The sequence below is a fragment of the Hemicordylus capensis genome, chromosome 2, assembly GCF_027244095.1.
Source record: "Hemicordylus capensis ecotype Gifberg chromosome 2, rHemCap1.1.pri, whole genome shotgun sequence".
In the NCBI taxonomy this organism is placed as follows: domain Eukaryota; kingdom Metazoa; phylum Chordata; class Lepidosauria; order Squamata; family Cordylidae; genus Hemicordylus; species Hemicordylus capensis.
This window is the reverse complement of record NC_069658.1, coordinates 262,606,555-262,620,371: the sequence shown is the minus strand read 5'-3', so window position 1 is coordinate 262,620,371 and position 13,817 is coordinate 262,606,555. Positions and strand designations below refer to the sequence as shown.

General features: G+C 43.5%; 1 protein-coding gene and 1 long non-coding RNA gene across 5 annotated transcripts; one reads left to right on the top strand and one right to left on the bottom strand.

Annotated features, from left to right (window-relative positions):
• Nucleotides 1-106: 106 nt before the first annotated feature.
• Nucleotides 107-13,107, bottom strand: LOC128344924 (uncharacterized). Of its 4 annotated transcripts, none has more exons than XR_008316124.1 (4): nucleotides 12,977-13,107; nucleotides 6,270-6,383; nucleotides 3,961-4,090; nucleotides 107-3,446 (listed from the first exon to the last, which is right to left on the bottom strand). It is a non-coding gene; the product is annotated as an uncharacterized LOC128344924 (long non-coding RNA). The 4 variants fall into 4 exon arrangements; XR_008316125.1 differs by lacking the exon at nucleotides 12,977-13,107 and adding an exon at nucleotides 9,102-9,251; XR_008316126.1 differs by lacking the exon at nucleotides 12,977-13,107 and adding an exon at nucleotides 7,232-7,353.
• LOC128344923 (histone H2A-like) lies at nucleotides 9,875-10,561 on the top strand. Its single transcript, XM_053296002.1, has one exon. The coding sequence runs from the start codon at nucleotides 9,926-9,928 to the stop codon at nucleotides 10,397-10,399; it is 474 nt and encodes a 157-aa protein (XP_053151977.1). The 5' UTR covers nucleotides 9,875-9,925; the 3' UTR covers nucleotides 10,400-10,561.
• Nucleotides 13,108-13,817: the final 710 nt, after the last annotated feature.

Genomic DNA, 13,817 nt, shown 5'->3' with positions numbered 1-13,817 from the left:
GTAGACAGTGTAGATGCTAGGCAATATTGCCAATATTGTCTTAGAGCACAGTTCCCATCTCACCAAGTTGTTTGAAGAGGCAGAGAACAAGTGCCTGCTGCCAGCCTATGAATTAATACAGGCGAGACTGCTGTAAATGCCCTGTGTAGAGAGAGAGAGAGAGAGAAAGAGAGAGAGAGAGAGCAAGCTGAAACCCACAAACGCAAATGTGTTTTGGCTAGTACTAAATTTCACTCTTGTTGGGGGTATACATGTTCTGCAAATTAGTTGGCCCACACAGAACAAGTGGCTCTGATATTACACCTGGCTTCTGGGTTCACACTTCCCCTACAACCCCTCTGGCCCTGACCTCTAGCCCTAGAGGGTTATCTATTGGGCTGCATTATGAAATAAGACCAACTTGCATAGTAAGAAGATACTGTAAACATTCCTATTACTCTCCTTCAAGGAGGAAACAGTTCATGCTTTTTCCCATGGTGGAGGCTCATCATCCCATCTCTGGTTTGTGTGGCATAGGCTACCTTGCTAGTTTTGGTTTCCTTAACATTTGACCTAGGAAGGGAAGTAGGCTTCTTGAACATGCCTCCAGTTGAAGCTCTCCAGCTCAGAGGTGGTTTCTTTTGCCACTTGCTAAACATGCAAACTAATTAAATAAGTGACTCTGCACCATAGAACGAATCCCATCTAACTGGTTGTTCGTATAAAAATAAAGCAGAATCTTTCCCCATCTTTTTACTGTCTGCATCTGATACCCTCCCTCCTGCTATTCCCCAAAGCTGAAAAACATGTTGAGGGTTTGTCTGGAACTGATCTTGTATGTACATCAACAATGCATATGGCAAAGGCATGCTCAAATTGGATATACATGTACTAGCTGCTTACTCACGACTAGTTCGTTTTGTGTATGACCATGGAGGCTGTGTGTGCACATGCCTACTTGAGCAAGCAAACAGGTTGAGTTCCATTTTCTTAGGGCTGCAAGATCCACAAACTGCTTTTGAGCATCCTTGCAAGCTTCCAGGTACAAAATAAAAATAAAAATGAGGAAGCAGAACTCCCTTGGAACCCTTCTTCATTGTAAGGCACCTTCAGCCATACCCCAGCCAATCTTTGCCTGGTAGTTACATTTAGAATCTACGAATTCATCCAAGGCTGAATTTGGGTAGAGTTTCTTTTGCCATACCCGTCAAAAACAAGGCTGTGTAACTGCAGCCCTCCAGCTCTTTTTGGACTACAACGCCCCAAATCACCAAGTGGGAGTTGCAGTGCAACATCTGCAGGAGGGCTGAATTTATTATGAAGTACAGTAGAACCTGCCTTAGGACCAGAAGTTCTCCACATCTCCTCTTGCAGAATGGTGCTGCGATATGGGAGTGGAGTACCAGAGTCAGTGTCCACATGAACTAGATCTTATAATTGTCCATTCACTCTGTTGAGAAGTTAAGTGTATTGCATGTTGCTTAAGTTCACTTTCCAGGCCACTTCCCAGAAGATTTTAATGGAAGTCCCACCCCCCCAAAAGAGGTTGATCCTCCAATAAAAGCTGCTAAATAAAGCATACATATGCAGTGATCTGATAAAAGTTCTGGTCTCCATTTCATTGAATTTAACTGCTACCGATAACTAGCATCCTGAAAAGCCAGATCATAGGGGAAACTAGTGGTCTGCACTCTGTAGTGAATGAAGTAGATTCCTGCCCATACAGAGGGCGTACTGTAGCACAGAGCACCTGTATATTTTTATTAATCATCTTTCTTTCATAACATGTGGATTGTTCAAATCTCAGCAACAGCAGTTTCACCCAATGACTACATTTGGAGGGCTATCTATAACTTGCAGCTCCTACATGTTGAAGGCCACTATTTAAGCAACACACTTTCCTTTTGAGCAGAAATCTGTAGTCCAGGATGGAATGCTTATTTCTCAGAGAGTTTAATCTAACTCAAAAGTCTGTAAACCTCAGAAGATGTCACCTTACTTGTATTGCATGGTAGAGATCTGTTCAGCAAGAGTGCACCTTTTCATTAAAGTTTCAGAAGAACAAGCCAACAAAAAGAATTGGGGCAGGGGTATGGGGAGAGGAAATCACATTCACAGTCTTTGCTACAAATTCTGCAACTGAAGAAAAGCATTGCAAAATATAAATGTTAGCATTAGTGTTTAGACACAAACTAAGAAACGTGTTTTTATGCTGTGATAGATTAGATAAAGTACAAGAATGTCATGCATGCTCACACAACTTGTATGCCAAACTGAATGCAGCCCATCAGCCATGTATGGCAGCTCAAAGGACTCTGCTTGTGGAGCCTGCAAAAACAGAGTTGTCAAGCACTTGGCAGGCCTCAGCACATGGCTGCTGGACTGCACATGGTGTGCAAGATCCCAAGTTGTACAGGCTTGTTGCACTACTTCATGTGGTAGTTTGAAAAGCATAAGTCCACATAAGACATCCAAGCTCTGCTTGGTAGAGGCCCCAGCACCAACTGAAATTCAGAATAAAAGTGCAATGCTTAATCTGTGGCTGTAGGAGGCAAGTTTTTTTTAAGTTACACAGAACTCTTGACATGCCACCCAAGAAATCTAATGCAACTCAGAAATAAAACACAAAAACTTCAAGGCAGGAACCCTGTCTGTTATCACAACACAGCCCAGGTATATCAATGTGTATACCCTCACACACTCATAACACCAGTAAGTTTCTCTCTTTGCCTTCCTCCCCCTGTATTCGACTTCAAAGTGGAGGGAGGGGACCCTGTCTTATCACAACTCAGCCCAGACAGGTTTGGCATGTTCACCCTAATTACCCAATACACTTCTTTGTCTTCCCCCAACCTTGCTCTCCATTAAACTCACACATGAATCTACATTTCAAGATACATCATGAATTCAGGAACCTGCTGTTCTGTCTTCTCAGTAGGCTACAATTTTTGTTCAGCCTGTTTTTGAGCAACAAATCTTAAGCACAAAACTTTGAAAAATAATTTCTGGATTCCCGATGCTGCCCAGTCATTTGTTTCAAGGCAAGCTGCTGTCAAACAGGAGCAGATCTTCACCTCATCATCTCGCTCCGGAGGCACCTGACAAGATGAAAATCACTAGAGAGGACACGAACCCTCTTTGCATGCATAGCGCACAGGTTCCAGTCCTCATACAGGTTCAGCAGATAGGCTTGGCAGGCTTCGTTCAGGGCCAGGATAGCAGCCGTCTGGAAACACAGGTTTTTATAGCTATGCACTACCTTGTCAAGCACCATCCCAGACCCAGAGGCTTTCGGATGCTGGTGGATTTGCTGCATTACTGACACACTAGGACAGTGGTGGGACGATGCCAGAATTTTAGGAAGACTTTTATAAAAGCTAGCCTTCTTCCATGGCTTGCCTTTCTTTCCCAGTTTTTGAGAAGCCTTCGTTACTCTAGCCATATCACCAGTGGGCTGATGCACGACTCTGCAAAAGACAGGATGATGGTAGCATTCACACTCATGGAAGATGAACAAGGAATAATCTCTCTAGCAATTTAGGTTTCCCACCTACTTGTCTGTTAATGATTCAGCAGTGGGCAAGCCCTCTAGGGTACACAAAATGAACTATGAGTGCACCTTAGATATGTGACCCCACTTCCCTCCAGCTGCATATCACAGAGAAAATGGCTAGTGGGGGGCAAACAGTCTTTCAGGAAAACTTGTCTGCTATTCTCAGTCTTCTAATAGGACCCACTATTAGAAGGCCCAGAGTTCCTTGGAACACATCCCTTTGTCCAGTTCTTGACTGCCATAAAGCAACCCGAGTTAGTACCTGTTCAATAATATCACTTTCACACTTACACATTGCTTTCCCCTGCCAAGTGACATAGCACCTTCGGTACATCTCACACCTGAGTAATCCCTACTAGCTCACCTTGAAGGGTTGCATTGTTCTCATATCTGTAGGTTATAGCCAAGAGGCTGGAAGGGTCACTTACCTACAGCTACCCAGGAACTTCACAGCCGCGATGGGCAGAATTTGCACAGTATTATTTTACTATTCTTCCGGGGGGTGGGGTGGACTTTTCTGTCTCTCTGGCAACAGGATAAGCTACCTAAATGTTTAACCTAAAGAAGACACAGAATCAGAAACTTTTGCCAAGGATATTCAAAATGTTATATATGCAGCAATATATTTAAACAAAGATCCACCAGTGTTCCCTTTTATTTTATTTTTCATCTGTGTGTAAATGAGTTTTCTTCTTGGCAGCAGTATCAAGGCAGAATGGGGCCTTCTCTGAGTGGACATTAAAAAAACACCTGAGGACATTAAAAAAACCTACATCCCAATAATCCCCTTTATGAGTGGACATAAACCTGAGTGGACATTAAAAAAAGCCAAAGTGGATTAAAAAATCTTGTGTGCATGTGCATGCCTTAGAGCAGGGATTCTCAACGTTGGGTTTCTAGATGTTATTGGACTTCAACTCCCATAATCCCCAGCCCCAGCTGCCTTTGGCCTAATAGCATCCGGAGACCTAATGTTGAGAATCCCTGCCTTAGAGAAGGGCTGCCCAACTTCAGCCCTCCTGCAGATGTTGGCCTACATCTCCCATAATCCCTGGCTATTGGCCACTGTAGTTGGGGATTATGGGTGCAGTTTAGTCCAAAAACAGCGCGGGGTGTGTGTCTGCTAAGTTGAACAGGCCTGCCTTAGAGGGAACACTAGAGTCCACCTACATTGCAATAATCCCCACCTGACAAGGTAGTTCAAGTTAAAATGATGCAAGAAGTCAGACATTCTCCTCTGCCAGTTCTTTTCAAGCGTTAATAACCACTCATTTCGAAGCAACAGCCATGACCACCACAAGGTAGACACGCACTACCTTGAACTCTTTGGAACAAATGATGGAATAAGGAGCACACACTTTGTGCTGTTCACCCCACTGTGCCCACCCACCCCCCATTGCATTTCCCTAGTAACTGCAAAGGGAGAGTGGCCCTTAGGTCTAGGTTATCTGAAGGGCTTCAAGGAACAGTGAACTCTTCAGGAACTGCTCATGAGGAATTTCATTCTGCCATTTCTAGGACACTGTGCTTTTAAGTTGTTGCTGTCTATTGAATCAGAGGATACAGCAGAGCTGAAATCAAGAGCACTCCAAAGCAACACTTTCCAACAGAGGCTACTACTCATGTGTTCAGCTGAGGCTCATCAAGTGGTGAATGGCAAATGTGAATGCACACATTTTCCCTCTGCAAAGTCCAGCAGGTCAGTCTTTAATTTTTACATTTATATCCTGCTCTTCGTCCAAGGAGCCCAGGGCAGTGTACATGTCTATGTTTGTCCCACAACAACCCTACGAGGTAGGTTAGGCAGAGAGACAAAGGACTAGCCCAGAGTCACCCAGTGAGTTTCATGGCCAAGTAGGAATTTGAACTCAGATCTCCCTGGTCCTAGCTCAACATTCTAATCCAGTGTGGGCAGACTTGGCCATGGGAATGATGGGAGTTGTAGTTCAACAACAGCTGGAGGACCAATTTTGCCCATCCCTGCAAAAAGACCCAAAGAAAGAAGTCTGTCAATTAAGACTGATACTTGTGTTTTTAGCCAATGATGTAGTCTTAACAGTAACATAATAAAACAATCTTTTATTACCGAGGCCTAGGGATCCCCAGGAGAGGAGGCAGAATAGAGAATGTAATAAGAAGTCAGGCTGCTGTTAGGCATAGGACTCAGACTGGTGACAGTAACATAAGAGGAGACCATCAGCCTTAGCTTACAAGCCTCTTTCTTTTAGACCTCAAACTTACAAAGCAGACTGCAGCATCATTAACAAACCAAGGAGTGCTTCAACTATTTTCCAGCCAGCCTCGTGAACTGCAAAGCCACTCAGGTTTATAGAGGGAAAATAAGACACTTCCCCCAGAGAACAGAGCCAGCTTTCCAGCCCAGTCGTACCAGAGAGCCCAAGGCTACCCTACAAGCAGCCGCAGCCCAGCCCACCATATACAGCATATAGACTACAGAGGACAACTTAAGTACACTACATCAAATGGGGACACAAGAGAACTCTCTGCTGTCACCCAACAGCCCCTTCTCTCAGCTGCAGATATATTAGGTCTTAATATTAAACTATTCTGTACATGTTTTCTCAAAAGAAACTCCTACCGAATTTAATGGATGCTCCCCTCGCCCAAAGTCTTATAGCCATACATACAAGTCACCAAAAAAGTATGAGAAGGGACACAGAAACGATGGGGGTAGGAATACAGACACAATATTGCAGTAAATAAGAGATTAACCAACCTGTGGCCAAACACCTTGCAAGCACAGCAGAGTGAGGGGTGGGGGAGAACAACCATACCATTTATTTCCTTTCGAGACCCAACTTCTAGTTTATCAGCAGCAGCTGCAGCTTATCTGGAAAAATGAGAGAAAGGAGCTGAATCTGGGACCAGCAACAACGTCCTTTTAATTTGAACGGTGCAACTGATTGCTATTGGCTGCAATAGATGCGAGACGGATTGAGAACTGATACAGTACTTGCAGACTGCCGTGGCGGGGGGGGGGGGGGGGAGATCAGTTTTCAATCAGGTCAGAACCCAGTAAACTCTTCTTTTTGTGTTTTAAGACGCTGATTGGTGCCAAGAATATTAGGAAGGGAAAGTGATTGCAGGCATTGGAAAGACATGCAAGAGGAAGACGAAGATTCTGTTGGATGATGCTCTCTTCAAAGATTGTGTTGATCAGGTGCAATAAAAGCTATATGATTACCTTTCGTTAGGTATACATTTTGCAAAATGTTGTCTCGAAGTTGCCGACAAACAGGCAGTGCTAAAGAAAGATTACCATTCTCCCGCCCTGGGCTTCGGTGTCTTCCTAACAGCGGGATAAGCATAAATTAAATACCACAGACACCACTTCTTCCCAGCACTGCATTGCTATGCCAGGAAAAGCTACTTTCCGATTTTCTCCCTGAATTTGGTTAGATTAAGAGTATATTTTATGAAGGCTTCCCCAGCGAATTTCATGTTGCAGCAAAGATTTGAATATGGGTCTTACAGCCAAACCCGACATTCTATACACATGTGTTCTATACACACGTTTTCCCCGACAATATAAATTAATAAATTTTTAACGTATATATAGTTGCCTTTTGTACCATAAAAACAAGCGAATACATTTTAAATGTGTAAATCGCCCTAGAAATCCTTCTTGCGTATATTTATATATAAAGGACAGACCTCTGATTGTCCGCTTTCACGTACTTGGAAAGGAAGGAACTGTTACTTTTACATCTTGAGTAATTAAGGACAAAAGCAAAAGTCCTTCAATCTGCAGAGGTAAACAAGGAATTAAAGCTTTTATTCAGCTGAATGTCGTCTCAAGTCAATTCTCAGGACCGACAGTAAAGGGGGCGTGACCCCAGAGAGATATAGATTGTATTTATGCTTCTCTCATAGGCAGTTTTCCACAGATAGACCGATCAGTACTAACTTTAATCTCAGAGATGTTTGACCTTTTTGCATCAAAGAAAGAAAAGTATTTGGTGTAGTCAGGAATAGGAGGTGATTTGCTAAACAAATAGATGCTGTATCATTAGGATGCATGCAGCTTTTACATGACTGTCAAGATTAGTCTGATCGATTATTTTATTTTTAAAATCTGGGCTCCTCATACAAGGAATCTGAAAAGGCATGATTTTTTCCTCTTTGGTTTATTAGATACTATAGACGTCAGGTATTAAGGTGGAATCAGATAAAATTCGAACTAGTAACGGCAGTTATTAATGTAAAGGCAATTAAATATTAAACTCAATAATATGATCATTCTGATGATGGTGACATGGAAGCCGTGTGATACGTGAGATGTTGCTTAGTTTTGGCCCAACTTAGCCACATATTTACGGAGAAGACATTAACACGCCTATGTAAAGTAATCATTATCATCATTTTCTGGTTTCACATTCTCAATCACTGAAACGAATTAAGAATCTTTTACGGGTAAAATAAACCGCAGTGGGACTACGATTTAATATTACAGACTGAGGTGAGTTTGTCAACCACTTTGAATTCTGATGGTAGTTTCTGATTGGCCTATACATAATAAGTGGTCAACGAGAGGAACACAAAACGGTAAAATAGCGGCACTTATGAGACCCATTTTGAACACACCCACTTAATTTATAGCCTTGGTCATTGTGGTTCCAGAGTTTTAAGCAACACAGAGCTGATCTCCTGCATGTTAGGCTTTCTGGGGTATACACGCTTGCGCCACATAGACACTCTTTCAGCCTCAGTTCTAGATCAGTAAAAATGAATATATCAAGTTCTTCTTCATCTGTGGAGTTATGCCGTAGAGTCGATCCTGGCGACCACAAAGCCATGTGTTTTTCTTTGGTAGAATACAGGAGGGGTTTACCATTGCCATCTCCCGCCGCGCGGTGTGAGATGATGCCTTTCAGCATCTTCCTATATCGCTGCTTCCGATATAGGTATTTCCCGGAGTCTGGGAAGCATACCAGCGGGGATTCGAACCAGCAACCTCTTGCTCCCTAAGGATGTTACTTCCCTGCTGCACCATTAGGTGTCATCTGTACAATGGGAATAACGTTAACTCGCCTCATAGTTTTCTGAAGAAAAGTAAAAATTAGACACTTAAAAATTTAGTATAAATTATCAGTAGCGGTATAGGAAATACTACATTTAGTATTTAAACCAACTTTACCCCACTGAAATCAAAGCAGTAAGTAGAAACACTTCACACGTTAACTTAGGCATGCAAGAAAAGCAGAAGGATGTGTGATGGAAGCGATCTGTTACTAAAAAGGAGAGAATTGAAGGATAGCAAACGAAGCCAAAGCGCTCTGACATTTGGAACGCGATTTAGCGGTTGATGAAAAATAGATAGGAGTATAACACATTGGACCGTGAGCTGCAAATGTGTGTTTACATTCGTGTCCAACCCTGTGATATTGAGCCCGGAATTCCTTGTGCTTGCTTCCCAAGTAACAGTTGTGTAAGACACCACAGCAAATATAATGAAACGAAATGAAAATAAACTGACAACTTTTTATATCCCGGTATGATTCAAGAAAGAAAAAATATTTATATTTAAGGCAGAAAACATTAAAAATACCTAAGATTAAATTATAATTATATGGCTGGCAACTCTCTTCTTATTTTTGCAACTTAATTCCGATTTACAGTTTTGATCAAAAGCGTTTTTTAGGGCTTGATGTTTTTTAGGCGCCTCTGAAGGCATAAAGGCGTGAAGCGACTCGCAGCAGGCTGGAGATTCCGGAGGCGGGAAAATATGAAGTACAATTTGCTTGCACTCCTTCACGCATCCTCCAGAGGCAGCACAGGCACAAGACTATCAAGCCCCGCCCCTCCTGCCCCGCCCCCCCCCCCGCCTGTGTTTCTTCAGCATCAGAAATATATTTTTTGAAAATGTCGGAGAAATTTGTGACCCAAAAATTGCGCGGCAAATTTATAACAGGACCATTAGAGCCTTCATACACGGGAAACTGAGAACTAAATGCATTGACTGGTAGTTGTATAGACGGGAGAAACTCGCAAAATATACTCAACTGCCCCCCTATATACTGAAATAAGTTCAAAAACATACACGAAGATTATTCTTTCGCTTAGCAGAGCAGTAGAAAAGGATCAGGGCTTGAGCCAGAGGCTTCTTTTATTCAGTTATTTTTTTTCCTTTTTTGATTCATTATAGAAATGTGTTCTAAACTAACACAAAAAAATAGACTAGGGCTTTGTTGTATTTATTATAATCGAAGCCTCTTATTGGTTGAAAACAGGATCCTTATTTCTATTGGCTTAAAATCTTTGACCAATCATAGCAAGCGGGGGTCTACCAAGAAATGTATAAAAGAGGTCCAAGTGACGGTTTTCTTATTCTTCTCGCTACTGTGTCGGAAAGAAGCAAAGAATATTTCAGCTATGTCGGGCCGCGGCAAGACAGGAGGGAAAGCACGAGCTAAAGCAAAATCCCGCTCTTCTCGGGCTGGGTTGCAGTTTCCTGTGGGCAGAGTGCATAGGCTGTTGCGGAAGGGGAATTATGCTGAGCGAATCGGATGTGGAGCTCCCGTTTACTTGGCTGCTGTCCTCGAGTATCTGAGTGCTGAGATTTTGGAACTTGCTGGTAATGCGGCCAGAGACAACAAAAAAAGCCGCATCATTCCACGCCACTTGCAGTTGGCTGTTCGCAACGACGAGGAACTGAATAAGCTGTTGGGAGGCGTGACCATTGCGCAAGGCGGCGTTTTGCCCAACATACACTCTGTCTTGCTTCCCAAGAAGACTGAAGCAATGCACACTGCTGCCGCCACCAAGCCTGGCACCAGCGTCAGCAAATCCGCCAAAGTTCCCAAACTCGCAGTCAAGCCTACAGCCGCTCCCGTCGCAGTTCAGTGAGGAGAGAAACGTCAGCCCTGGCCCGGGGGGGAAATACTGAGACCCAAAGGCTCTTTTCAGAGCCACCCACAAAGACAATGAAAGTGGTTGGCTTCACTGGAATAAGTTTTTTGCAAGAGAAGTTTAATCGAAGCTCTAGAAATAAGTAAATTTTAAAAATGACGTTTCAAAACGGGCATTTTATAGACAAGTTTCTTAGTGTTCCGTTGCCAAGCTGTACAACGGACTTGCTGTTAAACAGGCACATTGGTGTTTAGGGCAAACCTAGAATCGCTTCCTGATGAAACGGGATCCAAAGAGCTGACAACTTACTGCACGCTGGTGGGCCACCTCACCCTGTTAAGGTTCAATCTAGCATATGCAATAAGAGCAAGTGCTGACTACTCTAGTTTCATAGGGACATAGGAAACTGCCATATACTGAGTCAGACTACTGGTCTATCTAGCTCAGTATTGTCTTCACAGACTGGCAGCGGCTTCTCCAAGGTTGCAGGCAGGAATCTCTCTCAGCCCTATCTTGGAGAAGCCAGGGAGGGAACTTGAAACCTGCTCTTCCCAGAGCAGCTTCATCCCCTGAGGTGAATATCTTGCAGTGCTCACATGTCAAGTCTCCCATTCAGATGCAACCAGGGCAGACCCTGCTTAGCTATGGGGACAAGTCATGCTTGCTACCACAAGACCAGACCAGCTCTCCTCTCCTCTTCAACTACTGTATTTTGTAAGTCAATTTGTGCCAATACAGCATATTATTTATCATATGTACACACCACCCCAAACTTGTGTCTGGGCAGTTTACATCTTTTTAAAAGGCTACATGAAGCCCCCACTCAAGAGCAAGAGCGTTGGGCTGAAATAAGTGCTAGGCGAAATTGTCTCACTGTGTAGAGGTGTGCCATCCAGGAAGCCACCTCCTTGCCCATGTGCCACATGGTTAGACAACCATAGCACATTTACTAAATTTACCTGAATCCAATACTAGGTTTCCCCCCCAAGTTCTTTGATATTAGAAATTGGGGAGTCCTCTTAAATACAGAATGCTGTTCCTTTTGGGTAAATACCAGAGGCGTAACTAGGGGAAATAGCGCCTAGGGCAAGCACTGAAATTGCGCCCCTGTCCAAACAGGAATGATGGGACTTGTAGTCAACAATCTGGAAATCCCTGTTAAAAGGAACACTGTACCATCTAGACATGGTTGTTGATCAAAACCTGAAAACATGAGCCATCTCTGTAAAAGACTTAGAACAACAGTCAGGAGTTATGCAAGGATTCCAAGTGTCATTTTCTCTGTCTCATCTCATTCTTTTTTTAAAAAAACATGACTCTGTCCTAGAGGATCACCTGCCCAAATAGCCACTAGCAAAATAGGGGAAGAAGAAGGTGGTGGTGGTGTGTGTGTGTGTGTGTGTCTATAAACCAGTGAATGATTCCTGCCAGCCTTTGTCTTATGATGACTGTTGGCTCATGATGGGGTATATGTGCATTCACTACACCAGTGCTTGCTTTGACACCAAGAGGGAGGAGGATACATTAGTTTGCCACACTAGACAGAGGAATTTGCAACAGGAGCCGACAGCCAAGTTCTGCCAGGGCCAAAACCAGCCCCTGCCAGACTAAGAAATCATTGTAATTTGCCCCTTCCTGTCACAAGCAGTGTGCTGTTCTTTTATTATTGACTCTAATTCTCAAATATCCCAGTCATGGATGGAAAATTCAGGGTCAATTTACAAGAGACACATTTTCTACATGGAAGTTTCTTCTGTGCAGGTGTTGTGCAGAAACCCATGTGTAGTGACCGCCAGGGGCATAGCAAGGTTGGAATGGGCCAAGATGAGATTTTAAAATGGGCCCCCAGCCCCTCAAAGTCCAGGGCCTCCACACACCCCAGGCCCCAAAGGATTTACGTCTGATATTTCAAAATAAGTATGCTGCCTGGAAATACATTTCACTGAATACACGCATGCACACTTCACAGTATATAGTGATATACATTGAGTACTGTATATTTGTGCTACTTTTAATGCCTAGAACACACTAGCAACGCTAATTATTAAAATGGCCCCCTCGCTGCAGATTAGCAAAGGAGACTTTCAACCATGCAGGGTGAGCCTATGTTTGTTTTCTCAGAATTCTGAACAAATTCAGTAAAGTTTGATTCCAGGAGGTTTTTCACACGAGGCTTTTAAAGCCCTTTAACACACACCTCCTCTGGAATGGAGGTGCTGCATTCACATGTTGGCCAGATTTACCCTGAAGTCCCTGCAAGTTATTGGGGAGCAGTTCACACACAAGAAAAATAAAATAAAAGCACAACACATGCTTCACAGTTTTCACTCAGACCTTCTGGGTTGCAAAACAACTTGAACATAAGTGCATTTATAAATGAATGAATGAATAAATAAATATTTGTTCCAGAAGTTTTTGTAATAGTTTTTGTTTTTAAAGCCAGCACATTTTCCAGTCTGTTTTAAATTAAATATTCAGAGACTTCTCAGTCTCGCCCCACCACCCATATCAAAGCCCTATGGCAAGCAGATCCCTATATATGGGGGAAACCACAAAAAGGAATTCACAGCCTACCTGCAAAAGCTGTGCTGGATAGTCTGGTCTGCTGCAGGGAGGGTCTGCTTCAGGGAGCTCTGCCAGCCTCCTTCCTGGCTTGCTTGGCCTGCCGAATTCAGGCTTCAGGGAGGCCTACTCGGAGGCCTCTCTGGAAGCCCTGCCCACCCGCCGATCAGCTGAGAGGCGGGGAGAGAAGAGCTCTGCAGTTTGCAGGCTGCTCCAATCCTAGGCCGGAGCTGGAGGCAAGTGGCTGAGAGGCCCTGGGGCTGGGCAAGTGGGCAATGGGGTGGGGGTGGCAGGAACTGGCATGGCGCCCCCACCTCAGTAGCGCCTAGGGCACGTGCCCTGCCTGCCCCCCCCCCCCGGTTCCACCTATGGTAAATACACATATAACCTGTATTTAACTTTCTTTGCAGGGGTCATCTTCTATTTGGGTAAATATGGGTTATTTATTCCACATACTGATCCTATACACCAGCTGGCTTGGTGTCAACTTTCCCACCCATGAAATGGCATTAATATGCTTGAAAATATAAGAATAAAATACTAGAGCTTAGAGAAACAAATTACTTTATTTATTTACTTTTTTAAAAAAAAAGTTCCAACTTTGAGGATCTACCATACAGAGGCACTGAATTAGGAAACATTGTCTTAAGCTCAGAACATCTTTCCTTCTTAAATCTTCCTTCTTCCCCTCAAATCTAAGGGCTATTAGTGCTTTTGGCTTCTATGGCCAACATCTTCCTCCAGTTCTTGCCAACTCATGTACAGGCAATGAATACAGTACAACTGGATTCGATAGGATAGGCTTCTAGCAAGCCGTAAATCCAAGATAGTCTGCACCATTCATCAAGGACAT